This window comes from Buceros rhinoceros, unplaced genomic scaffold (assembly GCF_000710305.1).
Source record: "Buceros rhinoceros silvestris isolate BGI_N320 unplaced genomic scaffold, ASM71030v1 scaffold6017, whole genome shotgun sequence".
NCBI classification, from domain to species: domain Eukaryota; kingdom Metazoa; phylum Chordata; class Aves; order Bucerotiformes; family Bucerotidae; genus Buceros; species Buceros rhinoceros.
Window position 1 is genome coordinate 42,102 of NW_010423835.1, and position 12,821 is coordinate 54,922.

At 44.3% G+C, this 12,821-nt stretch overlaps 1 protein-coding gene across 1 annotated transcript in view; it reads left to right on the plus strand.

Moving 5' to 3' along the window:
• Positions 1-11,423, plus strand: part of MBOAT1 (membrane bound O-acyltransferase domain containing 1) — a gene marked incomplete at its 5' end in the record, with an annotated part of 34,081 nt that extends 22,658 nt beyond the window's left edge. Inside the window, 6 exons of the mRNA XM_010140557.1 lie at positions 1,177-1,369; positions 4,520-4,623; positions 7,309-7,373; positions 8,694-8,826; positions 9,465-9,616; positions 11,291-11,423. Of these exons, the coding sequence (XP_010138859.1) occupies positions 1,177-1,369; positions 4,520-4,623; positions 7,309-7,373; positions 8,694-8,826; positions 9,465-9,616; positions 11,291-11,423 (780 nt within the window). The remainder of the gene's footprint in view (positions 1-1,176; positions 1,370-4,519; positions 4,624-7,308; positions 7,374-8,693; positions 8,827-9,464; positions 9,617-11,290) is intronic.
• Between the last annotated feature and the right edge of the window lie 1,398 nt (positions 11,424-12,821).

Consider the following 12,821-nt stretch of genomic DNA (forward strand, 5'->3'; position numbering starts at 1 on the left):
TGATGAAACCCCACCCGGCGCTGAGGCCCCCCCCAGCCACTCGCTCACTCCTCTCCTTCCCTCCAGTGGGATGGGGAAGAGAATTGAAAACAGGTAAAACTTGTGGGTTGAGATAAGAATAGTGTAATGACTGAAATAAAAATAAAATACAGTAATAATAATAATATTTGTAGTGAAAAGGAAGATAAAGAAAACAGTGAAATAAAACCCATGGAAGACAAATGATGCACAATGCGATTGCTCACCACCTGCTGACCGATGCTCAGCCAGTCCCTGAGCAGTGATCCGCCCCTCCCAGCCATCTCCACCCAGTTTTTATACTGGGCATGATGTCATATGCAATATTCCTTCAGTCAGTTGGGGTCAGCTGTCCTGGCTGTATCCCCTCCCCCTTTCTTGTGCCCCTCCAGCCTTCTTGCTGGCAGGGCATGAGAAGCTGAAAAATCCTTGACTTAGTATGAATGCTGCTTAGCAACTTCTGAAAACATCAGTGTGTTATCAACACTATTCTAGTACTAAATCCAAAACACAGCCCTGCACCAGCTACTAGGAAGAAAATTAACTCTACCCCAGCTGAAATCAAGGGAGAGTTTAATTCCTATGTGTGTTTGAAATCAAGCTTCTAACTACTGCCATGTCTGTAAATAAAATTAGTATGTGGAAAGCTAGGGAGCAGTAAAAAAACCCCAGACAAACCACATGGCGTTGTTTATATATAGCAGATCCTCTGTATCACGTGTGCTTTTTGGACAAGTGAATTTTAGCAAGACCTCTAGATGGTAGCTGGGCGATAAGATCTACTGAGTACCAATGGTTTTGGCTTCCGGAAGGAATCCAGTCTTTGGATCCAGGAGATGACAGTCCATATGAGGAAGATTCCTCCTTTACATTGCAGGGTTTGGGTTTTTGTTTGTTTTCTTTCTCATTTTAGGACCTTCACTAACTGATGGAGGAGTCTCTTGTGAAGATCATCACAAACTTTGACTTCTAATTGTCCTTCATACCTATCCATGGGTAGTTCAGTAAAGCAAATTAATCCAAAGCTTTGATTGCGGCCTTATTTCTTCTTCACCACTGACTTCATTGGTTCTTGAACTGCGTTAGTTTTGCATGTCATGAGTACTGTCTTAAGCAAATGTTTCTAATCAATGTTTCATTGTTGTTTGCCCTTTTTAGGGAGCAGTGATGTACAAGCTGTGTATCACACTAGTATCTCTCATTTTATTCTTGACACTTACCAAGAATTTTCCTATGGCATATATTATTGATAATGAATTTCTTGATAGAACACCCTTCTTGTCAAGACTCGGTTACCTGTATGTTGTAACACAGGCAGCAAAACCAAAGTATTACTTTGCATGGACGTTAGGTAAGTCTGGCTACCTCACTTATTTCTGTAGCTTAAGTCATAAATAGGGGAGGAGGTCTGAATCGTTGGTGGGGGGAAAACAGATTAGTCTCTAGACCTGTAGTTCCCATGGGAGATGTAGATGTGTTCCCGTAGGCGGTGGAGGTGTCAAAAGTTTTGAAAAATGTGCATAAAATCACTTTGAGCTTTCGCCTGCCTCTGGATCCAAATCTGCTTTCCAGCTCCTTGCCAGTAAAGACAAGGTAACAGTTTCCTCTTACTTAGAAGTTAGTACTGAAACAATTTTTACAGGATTTTTAAGGGAAAAAAAAGTTGCCTCCTCTAAACCTTGATTTTTGTCCTTTATTCGTAATTTGAAACTTGTATCAGTGGGATTGGGAGGTTAAAATTGGTCGTGTTGGCTCAGGCCTTAGAGGGCAAACAGACCTCTCTCTCCTCTTGGTGACATCGTTAGCGCATGTATCTGTATTTGAAAGCTGCAGAGCTTTTGGGGGGACTGGAGTTAGGCTTTGCCTCTTAAGGCACTGTGTGGTCCTGTAGACACGTTAGCTTTGAGCGGTCGGGAGATAGGATGAGGTGGAGGTGGGGAACAAGGAACGTGATGGGAAGGACCCAAGAACCTCCGCAAGGAAAAGGAGAAGACAAGGAAGAAAGCTCCTTTTAGAGAAAAGCACGTTTCCTTTATTGGGAGCCAGCTAGCCCGGAGGTCAGGACAATATTTCTGTATTTTAGCTTCTTCCTTTTCAAAGTCACCCTTCCCATCCATGTGTGAGGGGTCAAATCCTTCTAGGCCAGGCTAAAAATTGCGGTTTTTTGCTGGTATTACAAGACTTTGTGTGTAGGGGAGATCCTGAAAGTGTGACCAGCAATGCGTAGCCCTGAAACTGAGAAGAGTGTCCTTGAGATGGGATGGAAAGAGCTGGGGGAACACATTGTGATAGAAAGAGCCAGGGGGACTCATTGAGAGGCTGTGATTAAGCTGCTGTGAATAAAACTGACAGATTGAGGGAAGCCAGCCAGGACTAGCACGAGTGGGACGGGAAAGGCTTTGGGACACAGGATTGCTTGCTCCAAAATTTCCTTTTGTGGGAACCAAGTCATTGCCTCCATTTTTTTTCTGGGATTATAGTTAACTAAAAGTCCGTTATCAAGGAGATAAACTGCACTTTGATTTGTGACAGGACTGAGCTGCGGAGGCTCTGGAAATATCTTACAATTGAGGGCGTTTGGGAAGTGCATGTGTTGCGTACTGCAGGGCACTTCCTCTGTTACTGACATTGCTAATCCAGGCAGCAGAACAGCAGACACTTTATCCTTCCCGGTGGCATGGCCCAGGGCATGACAAAAGTGCCTGCTGAAAACCAGCCCGATAAGCGCTTCCTGTCCTCGGAAATGGACAGTCACGCTATTGTGTGCCAGCCACGCTGCCGAATTCCTCCAGATCCATGGCAAGACGGGAAACTCAGCTTCTCGCTGCATTAGCAATAGTCATGGGAACGTGGCTGCAAACTCGCGGCTGTCGATGAAACCCTGGGACTGAGCACCTGGGTCCAAGGAGCTGTGAAAGTGATACGCCAGAGCTGCTCAAGTCAGCAGCGAAACCTGCTGGGCTTTGCCCAGGGTTGGGGTGTCGAGAGCAGTTCAAGGGTGGACAAATAGGATTCTTCTGCGCTTCACACCTCGCTCTGCAAACAGCAGCCTGGGAAGTGACAAGCTGATGGGTCTGCAGTATCACTGTGTCCCTATGGTTTCTTGCTTTTGGCAAAGAAGCACTTAAGCAGTCCCTCCTGCCCTTGAAGCAGCAAGGAGGAGTAAATCCAAAAGTCCCCCTGCTCTGGGGTGACACTTCTGCACAGCTTCAGTCTCTGAGACTTGGGCAGGGTCCTGTGGGCCTTGCAGCTTGTTACCGATCTCATAGCAAGGCACTGGCAGACCATGAGGCAAATAAAATTTCAGACAGAGTTCTCGGGGTTTTGGGGGGTTTTGTGCATATAGATATATATTTTTTTTTCAACAGGGAATTAAAGTTGGAGACCTTTCCATCAGTAAAATCCAACTCATTTAGTAAAATGGAAAATAAAATTTAAAGTTTCAGGTTAGAGAAGGTTGCTCATTTATTTATTCACTTTTTGTTACTCCTGTTGCTTTTGATTAGGTTCTCTCCCTAGTTTTGTGCTTTGGGATTCTTCCATGAGCTTGCACTTGTATTTGTAGCACTTAAAAACCAAATCAGTTTTAATTCCTGGGAAAGAAATTCTGACCTTTCTAAAGCTAACTTAACCAGGCTTGTATTTTGTAAATGATCTCACAGGAAAAGCCTTACCTGTGTTTTTGCTTTCCTCTTTTCTCCCAATAATCCTTGGCTGCACCCAGTGATCCAGAGGTAATGAGTCCCTCCTGTTTTCTTAGTACAGTGAGAGAGGATTTCTGGCAGGAGGGCGTTAAAAACAGGATCTTGAGACCCGGTGATGAGACTTGAGACTCAGGCAGGGCTGAGAGGGGACGTAGCTGACCTGGCAAAGAGCGGGAGTGCAGCGTGGGAAATGCCTACTGTTAGCCAAGCTTCTATTTGCACTCATTAAGACTGTAATTGAAGTTACTTGATATTTGGTTTGTAGAGACGGTGAGGTACTTCGGGAGGCGCTGAGCAACAGGATTAGAAAAAAGGCTTTGGCTGTGGAAGCATGAATGAAAGTCTTAATTCAAACAACCGTGTTGAAGCTCGTAGTAGGAATGGAAAACGTGTCTTTGAGACACTACAGTTTTCCTGAATTCTAGAAAATGTGACATCCGGATACCCTTTTGAGGAAAATGCTAATTCATTTTATGGCAACTCTTGTTGTTATTCATCTGTCTCAGATGGATGATAAATGCAAAATAATGGGAAAAGTTATTTCTAACCATTGCTGTTTTATTTTTCTTCTATTTTATTTCTTCTGCCCAAGGAGTAGCTAGTCTTTCCTCTTGAGGGAATGACTCTTGTGTCGCCTTACAGCAATGCCCCTTTGCCAAGAGGAAGCTTCTCTTTGAAACAGAAGATGCTAATTGCTGCAAAGCTGGCTTGAATGTGTATTTGATGCCGTGCTGCCTTGTAAGAACACATGGCTCCTCCAGCAGTCTGAGCTGACCGGTTTGGCTTTGTCATTGCAGCAGACGCAGTCAACAACGCAGCTGGCTATGGATTCAGTGGAGTCGATGAGAGGGGTGCTTTCCGCTGGGACCTGTTGTCCAATTTAAATATCTGGAATATTGAGGTGCGTTCAAGGAGTGGCTGCATTGGCGTAATTACAGATAAATGGGCATGATGATGGGGAGAAGCTTTGCTGGAAGGAAAGTAAGTCCATGCTACCGAAACTTCTCCACGATCATTTGTTGGGCAGATAAAAAGCATGTCGCACAGCCTTCAACATGATCTGTATTCAGGTTTCATTTCTAAATAGTTTATAGAGAGCTAATAAATGATTAATCAGATGTTTAATAAATGAGCAGTCAATTAGCGTAGACTGCGGCTGAGTTCAGTGGGTCCATAAACGCTCGCAGCTCTGATTCTCCACCGTCTGTGGTGTGTTTTGTTTATTGTCTTTTAACAGTCTTGTACCCAGTTGGGACGGGTGGTGGTAGTGAAAGAGGCTGCCACGAGCAGGCATTGTACAGAGCCTTGCCGGAACTGGGTCCCTGCACGTGCCTGAAGTGGCCCTTGTAAATGTAGACAAGCAAGAGTTGGAGAGAGAACAGGTACAAACTGAGCAACCTGACTGGGAACTGGCAGGGCCACATCGAGCTTAGGTGGCTGCTGATCCATGGCTGAGCTCCATCCAGCAAACCGCGCCGTTTCTCCTAACATCTGTCACACGTGTCTCATGACTGCAGTATACTTTCAGCATCTGTTAGTCTTTTGTAAGCTATTTCTGTTTGTTTCTCTAGTGCGGAAGACAGGCTATGTAATTTGTTTGCCCTGAAGAATATTTTGTGAATGCTGGTGGGGTATGAAAATGTTTATGTGACTGAGAGGAGTGTTTTCTAAAGGCTTCTTTTCTTCAGGAATAGGAGGAGCTTCCCCCTGTAATTCTGTAGTTAGGATTTTAAAAGGAGAAGCAGATGAAAACAAGTTGACTGCTTTATTACTGAATGATCTGTGACTAAGTGAATGTGCTGTAATAGCTCTTCTCAAAAATGAAAGAGCCCCTGTAATTCTTCATTGAAAGATGCCAAAGCTGGAAGTCTCATTATACGTTCCCTCTTTCTCAACATCCTTTCTCCTTTTGAACCTTAATTAATCCTCAGCCTGCATCTCTCCTTAAGCAGTACAGAATACACAGCCCAGAAATGCTTTATACGTCTCGATGGCGGCAACACACCAGGTATGACTCTGAGACCTTGAATCAATACCTGGTTCAGTTTTGAGGCAGGAGATGATTCCTACCTCGATGGGCCGAAGGAGGCGAGTGGAGCGCAATGCTCTTTAGTCGAGCCAAATTAGGGAAATGGGAGCCTTTGCTCTTTTCTACCCACTGAACTGTAAGGCCCATCAAAACCTGTTTTCCTTTACTGGTCGCATGGGCCATAGAGATCTGGGTGAAGAAACTGTTTACGGGAGCATAAACCAGAGTGCTCTCCATTGACTGGATCACGTGCACAATGAGAGAAGGAAAGGCTACAGAGACCATTACTTCAGGTGAGCCGTGACCTGTCACTTTATGCCCCGAAGCGGAAGGGTAGGTGTGATCGTACAGTGTTTTCAGCAGGTGTCGTCACCTGCACGTGTGAAATTGCTGAAGGGTTGGGAACTTCTTCTGTAGTGAAGATGAGCACATGGCAGGAGTTGTGAGGATGTTAAAATGTGACAGGGGCTAAATGCATGTGGGGGACTTGAAAGCCTCAGCAGCGTGAGCATTTTGACAGCCAGTGACGACTTTCTCTCTTGGTAATGTAACAGGGGAACTTAAGGGAGGCCGAGACAGTGACGATATTAGTCAGAAGAGAAATTATATTTTTCTTGGCTTGGTGCAGTAATGTGATTAAAATGTGGCAGTACTGCGTTGGGAATTGCTGATCACTGTAACTTTGTAAATGCAGAGGATGAGGTCCTTGCCTCCAAGATTCCGCTAGGAAGTGCAAAAATTTCTGCAAATGCCCCTTGGAAACCTTTGCCTTGAATCCTTCTTTTCAGTGTGCCCTTCCCTTCAGCTGATATGGGAAAATAATGTGGTGTCACTGGATCGCGTCCCTGCTTGGTGAGGAGGTCCTTGGAGATTTCGGTCAGCAGGCGAGGAACAAGGGGCAGCAGGGATGGGAAACCACCAGAGGTGAAGCAGACCGGGAGCAGGGGAACTGGTGCTGAACAGAGTCCAGCAGTTCCTAAAGCTGGGGGAACTGGTGCTGTGAGGAGGTGCAGGTGGTTCTCCCAGGACCCTGGAGTCCAGTCTGGTTTCTCAAGCTGGCGAGTGTGCTGAGAATTAGCTTCTAACTTTAATCCTAAATTTCTTTGTCAGTGTTTTTCACTCTTCCCGCTTCCTTCTCCAAATAATAATGCTTTTCTTTCAGTTTTTATAACACTTTATTTTTATAGCACTCTAGGGAAATCCAGACTGTGTAATGGGCGGCAAGATATTGCCTCCAAAAATGAAACAGTTTATGAACTGAAGACTAACATTTGAAAGAAGAAAGCTTTTAAGATTTCCTGTATTTTGAACAGTAACCAAACATTGAATTTAATTTTACAAAACAAAGTGAGATTTTACAGCAAGTGCCAAGTGTTAGCAGTGAGCAATCAGCCTAGTTCATGTCCTTCCCAAAACATAGGAGCGTACTGCTGTCTTCACAGCAGTGAGCGACTAGAATTAACATTTTCCATGTACCTCCCCTCTAATTTAAGATGCAAGCACATCTTTGATTTGACAGGTCTCAGTGCTAACATTTCATGTGAACTTCTTTCTTAGACTGCGACAAGTTTTAAAATGTACATTGAAAACTGGAACATTCAGACAGCTGCCTGGCTAAAACGGTAAGAGTGATGAAACAGTAACGTGCTTGTGAGACCCAAAAGCTCTAGATGGCCTGGAAAAACGCTGACTGGTGAATCTTGTAAATGTGTACCTCTTGTTCTTTGTTTCCTGTGTCTGTAACAGCTGGTGGAATACAAGAGTGTTTGGTGCCGTAAAGTTTTATTGCTGCAAATGTAAAATGCCCACATTTTATAGATGAGCAGCAAAGCCATGAATGAACTTCAGGCCTTCCATAAGAAAAAGTAGTAGCATTTTGATGGCATCTCTCAGGCTGCTGTTTGCCTCTGTTACTCTTGCTGTACTGCTTCACTTTGCTACATTATGCTTCCCAAGGCCGGAGGTGAGCCGTGCTGTGTCACTGGGGTCCAGTTCAGTTAGAACCGGAGAGAAGTCTAGATCTTCAGAACCCCAGTGTGGTCTGGGTTGGAGTTACCAGAAGAGACTTGTCAGGGATTCCTTGTGTAGGATGTGGAGAAGAGACTTCTCACGGCGCTGAGATGATCTGGTTTTAACCCGTGACTGTTAAGTATATAAACACTAGTGTGAAGTCCAAGTTTTGTAGATTGAACCATCTCCTGTTATTTGTTACTGCTCAGTGTACAGTCAGTGTGGTGTCCCAAAAGCAAGCCCAGATTTATTGAGGTTACCATAACTATTTTTGCTGTTAAACATATGCGTCATAGAAGTCAATGTCTAGTGTTTTCCATGGTTCCAATGACAAGAAGTCCATTATCTTGACTTGTTTCTTTGGAGCACAGCATTTCAGTTAAACCTCAGACAGCCAAACAAACAGGTTGGTGTGAACTGGTATCATTTGCTCGTGTCTTTGGAGTAAGGTTTTTGGGCTGCTTAATTTGGCAGGAGTCCCCTGCTTCGCAGTAGCTTACGACACTCCCTGTTGTTCCCAGCATCTGCCAAATTAACAGTGCTTAAAAATACTCCCCTTCACCAGAGAAGGGTGGGGTCATGTCTCTGTCCTTCAGCTCGCCCTTGGACTGCCATCAGAGTTTTGACGGGTAGTGTGCGATTGCAGAAAGAGGTATAAAGGTGAAAGAAGTCTTGCCCCATTACATGTTTGAATGCTGTAAGCACTGGGAATATTTTTGCTGGTGCTTTTTGGACACTCAGTGCATACAAGCAAGCTTCCTCTTTCTATCTAACCCTCCGAGTAAATGAGAGTGCCTCGTGCCCTGGTCTGTGACAGAGGCAAGATAAAATAATTAAGGAAACAGAATAAGACCTTAAAGGGAGAAAGGTTCAAAGCGCGGTGACAATGGACCAGTTGTCTTCAACCTCTTCTTTTGTTTTTGTCTTTGCAGCGTTTGCTATGACCGAGCTCCCTGGTACCCTACGGCTCTAACGTTTATCCTGTCGGCCCTCTGGCATGGTATCTATCCTGGATATTATTTTACGTTTCTCACTGGAATCCTTATCACGCTCGCAGCCAGAGCAGTATGTACCTTTCTTTGTTCTTTTCTAAGGCCATGCTAGGTACTATCCAGCTGTCAGCTGCAGGCACCACCTTGGCACGGTCAAGCAGCTGGGAGCCCTCTTTCACACCTTTGTGGGGTTGATGTGTGCTGCGACTTCGTTCTGCGTTGATGCTAATTACAAAGTACTCCCAGCACTTACAGCCATGACCAGTTCTGCATATGCTGCCATGCTGGCCTTGGCTGTCGGGGAGACATGGCTTGTGACTGCACAGTTGGCGTGCCACCGGCCACATCCGTGCAGTCAGGTTAGCGTGGGAGACAAGGTTAAACTTGAGTCCAGGTTTCTGCTAGGTTGTGTTGCCTGTATGCTGGCGTGTCACCAGCTCTGGGCGCAATCTTTCACAAGCTGCTGTTGTGGGTTGAGCATGAGCCCAAACTTGAACTCCCTCATGTGGATGCAATTGATGCAGTAAACTGGTCTCTGTGTTTAAGGGCCTCATCTTGGGCAGAGTCACCAGAGACAGAGGAGGTTTTGTGTCTCACTGTTGTTAAATATATCCCTGCTGACCTTTCAGGCTGAAACCACCACCTGTCTGCATGATTTTGCCTGGGAAATGAATGTATATAATTTTCTGTTTACTCTTCTCTGCCCTGCAGATACGAAACAATTGCAGACATTACTTCCTCTCATCAGTGCCTCTCAAGATGGCCTACGACGTCGTCACCTGGGTTGTCACTCAGCTGGCTGTATGCTATACTGTTGCACCCTTTGTAATGCTAGCCGTTGAGCCCACGATCAAGTTTTACAAGTAAGTTCTCTCCTCCTGACTATTATTCTCCAGAATAAAAGCACAGGCTTTTGTTAAATAACCCAAATTACACTGAAAGGCGGTTGGCATTTCATCACCATTTAAAGGACTGCAAACAATAGGCCTAATAATGTGTGAGGGGTGATTTTTGCTCTCCTGTAACTTAATGAGATAGTAATAGTGCCAAGGCAGAGCACTTCGCTTGTACTTCTTAGTCTTGCTGTGTCCTTACATGACTTTTCACATACTCAGTTTCCTTTTTCAAAATGGTTGAGTCTCAACCATTAACAGTGGCCAAGGTTGGAGAGGTTAAGAATCATGTGAATTGGCAGTAGGAGGGACTCGACGAGGAACGAGCAGGTTTCCAGCTGCCCAGACCAGGAGGTGTGATCCGTCAGCAGGAGACGGGGAGGGGGCCTGGCAGGGCATCACTGCTGGAAATGAGTATGGTTTTCTTTTTGAACGCTTCTGTAGGACGTGAGTGAGTACTTCCCTAGGTTCCATAAAAATAAGAAAACACTTATGTTGCAGGGTAAATTGAATATACTTGTAATAAAACTAATGTGAAATACGGAAGTTGAGAAAATAATTTGAAAATGAAGACTGGACTACGTTGCTTTACTTTCCTTTCCTTCTACAGTGAACTGCCAACGTAGTGTAACAGGTTTTTGCTTAAGAAGAAAGAGAATTCATTCCCTTCTCTGACATGAAAGACATAAAACTGGTAGTCAAGATAGCTGCTGTCAGTAAGTCTGTTTGAAGGGGGTTGAATTTTGACATTTCCCGTTTCTTAAAACATTTGATTGCAACACAGGAAACTTACCATATAAAAATTACTCCAAGTCGCTCTTAGATTTATTCCTTAGTATTTTTTGTCCTGGTGACTTTGAACGTTTAAACTCAGAGCCTGTTAAGCAGGGAAGTTGTAGGGCATGAATTTTTGGAGCACCGTGCACCTGGCAGTGGTCTTGGGCACCTCGCAGGGATATTAAGAAATGTGATAAGAAGCATAAATGAGACCGTAGAAAGGTTCATCTCTGTGGTTAAGAGCTGGACCATCCTCTGCAAACTGCAGAGCCTCGTGTAATTTAAGTATTTTTTTTCTGTTTGATCTTGTGTATACCACATTATTTGAAATAAAAATATTTGATATTTAATAAAGATATCTTTGAGTAGTTGCCTTCAAAAACACAACCCTTCTGTCAACATCATGAGCTGGCCTCTCCCAGCTGAGTGGTTTGATTTATGTCAGATCTCCATGCTTGGAATGATATTTTTCTGTCACTTTTTTTTTAAATTGTAAGACTTACACAAGTTTTATGTCCTAAGCATGAAGGATGTAGCCTTGTAGTCTATCATTAGAAGAGAAAAGGGCTGACTGAGTGTGGGGTTGAATTACCTGTGTTTATCTCAGCTGTCAGACTTTGGATTCTGGAGTTTGCTGATTGATTTCTTGCCTTATTAACATCACAGCAATATTTTCATCCTTGCCAGCAGATACCACATACATACCAGGCTGTGTGAAATTCAGGGGTTCCTTTTTGTGCTTTCCAGGCCGGGTTCATTCTTTCTGCATTCATCCGTTAGGACTAAATTCCGCATGGACTTAGAGGTTGCTCAATTCATGTTCTTACCAACAAAAATACGATATTATCTTTCTGCTTTTGTTCCTAGGTCTATGTATTTTCACATGCACATTTTAAGCATCCTGGTGTTGCTGGTGTTACCCATCAGACCTCAAGCCCACTCCATCAGAAAGCCTCAGAATCAGGCCATGCAGAACTCTGTTAAAAGCAAAGACAAATGATGCCGCCAAAGAAAATTGCCAGCTTCAGGAAATCGAACTATCACGTTGGAAACAAAGAAAGAAGAAAAACGGGTGGGATGAGGGTCGAAGTACAAGACAAGTGGCATTTCTATTGGTTATCTTAAAATCTTACTGGACAGGGCAGAAACGAGCCTGAATGACTGTCTTTCAAATTACTCTGGTCAGAGGTTTTACAGGCAACGTTTACAGGCTCATGGGGCATTTTGATTTTTTTAAAAATAAGTATTTTTATGAAGTGTTTTTATATATTTAAATTTTTTCACATAAAGAGGCATTTTTTCTCTTTTACAGAACTATACAGTTATTAATCAATAATCTTGTGATTAGAGGAAGAGGAAGCAGCTAGTAAAGAGTTAGACCAGCTGCCTGATAGCCTGGCGCTGTGGGCAGCTGGTGGGGGAGGCTTTTCACCTCTTGGCTTGGAGAGAGATGGAGCAAGTAGAAAACTAGGGACATGGGGCTGCTCAAGGTGCTGGCGCTGACTCGTGCCCCAGCAGGGAGAAGAGGGAGTGGGGCTTTCCCCAGCGATGCCCGGAGCAGGGACGGCAGCCTGAGCTCGGCAGCAAGGGTGTTTCCCATCCTTCAGCCTGCTGGTAATGAGGGCAAGACGCATCCCTTGGGAATAGGCGCCTGGCAACTGGCTAAGCCAAAATCTAAAGCCAAGTGAAAGCAAAACAAAAGGGGGGGATGGAGGACACCCAACCTAGAGTAAAAGAAGGGACGTCCACCCTGTGATCTGTAGAGTTGTGCTCCTCTGATGATGCAGCTGGTGCTCACGCTACATCAGCCGTACTTAGCGGTGTTAGCGTGATGCAGCACTTCCGTGTTGGTATCAAACTGGCTGAGGAGCCACATCAGTTTAGCGTGTTAAAGCTCGACGGTTATGGGTTAAATCTGGAAAAGGTCTGTAAGGGATCAGACTGTGCTACTGGAAACCATCCTGTCTTACAGAGGGGTTATTTTCCAGCAGGATAACTCTAATACAAAACCTGAGCAGTAAGTGTCGTAGTCGTAATAGATCAGTCTCTACTGGGGTGTGATGTGATGTGATCACCACAAGAGCCAAGACGTATGATGCTGACGTGTGACTTAGCCTGTTGATGCAAGTGTCCCTGCTTGTAAAGTCCTTTGGTTGCAGGGATGTTTTGAGGCATAATTTCTAAGAGCTGCTTGTGCATTGAGGTAACCTGCTGCAAAATGTTGCGTCAGCCTTTTTTATTTGTCTCTTTTTTTTTTAATCCGCTTACCCAATAAAACAGGCTGGTACAACACATCAAAACCAACTAAAACTGTTTTTAAAACGGCTGCTTTCAGGACTGTTTTTATCAGGATTGTGTCTTGATGATCGTTTAACTGATATGTGACCGAGCAAAGAAT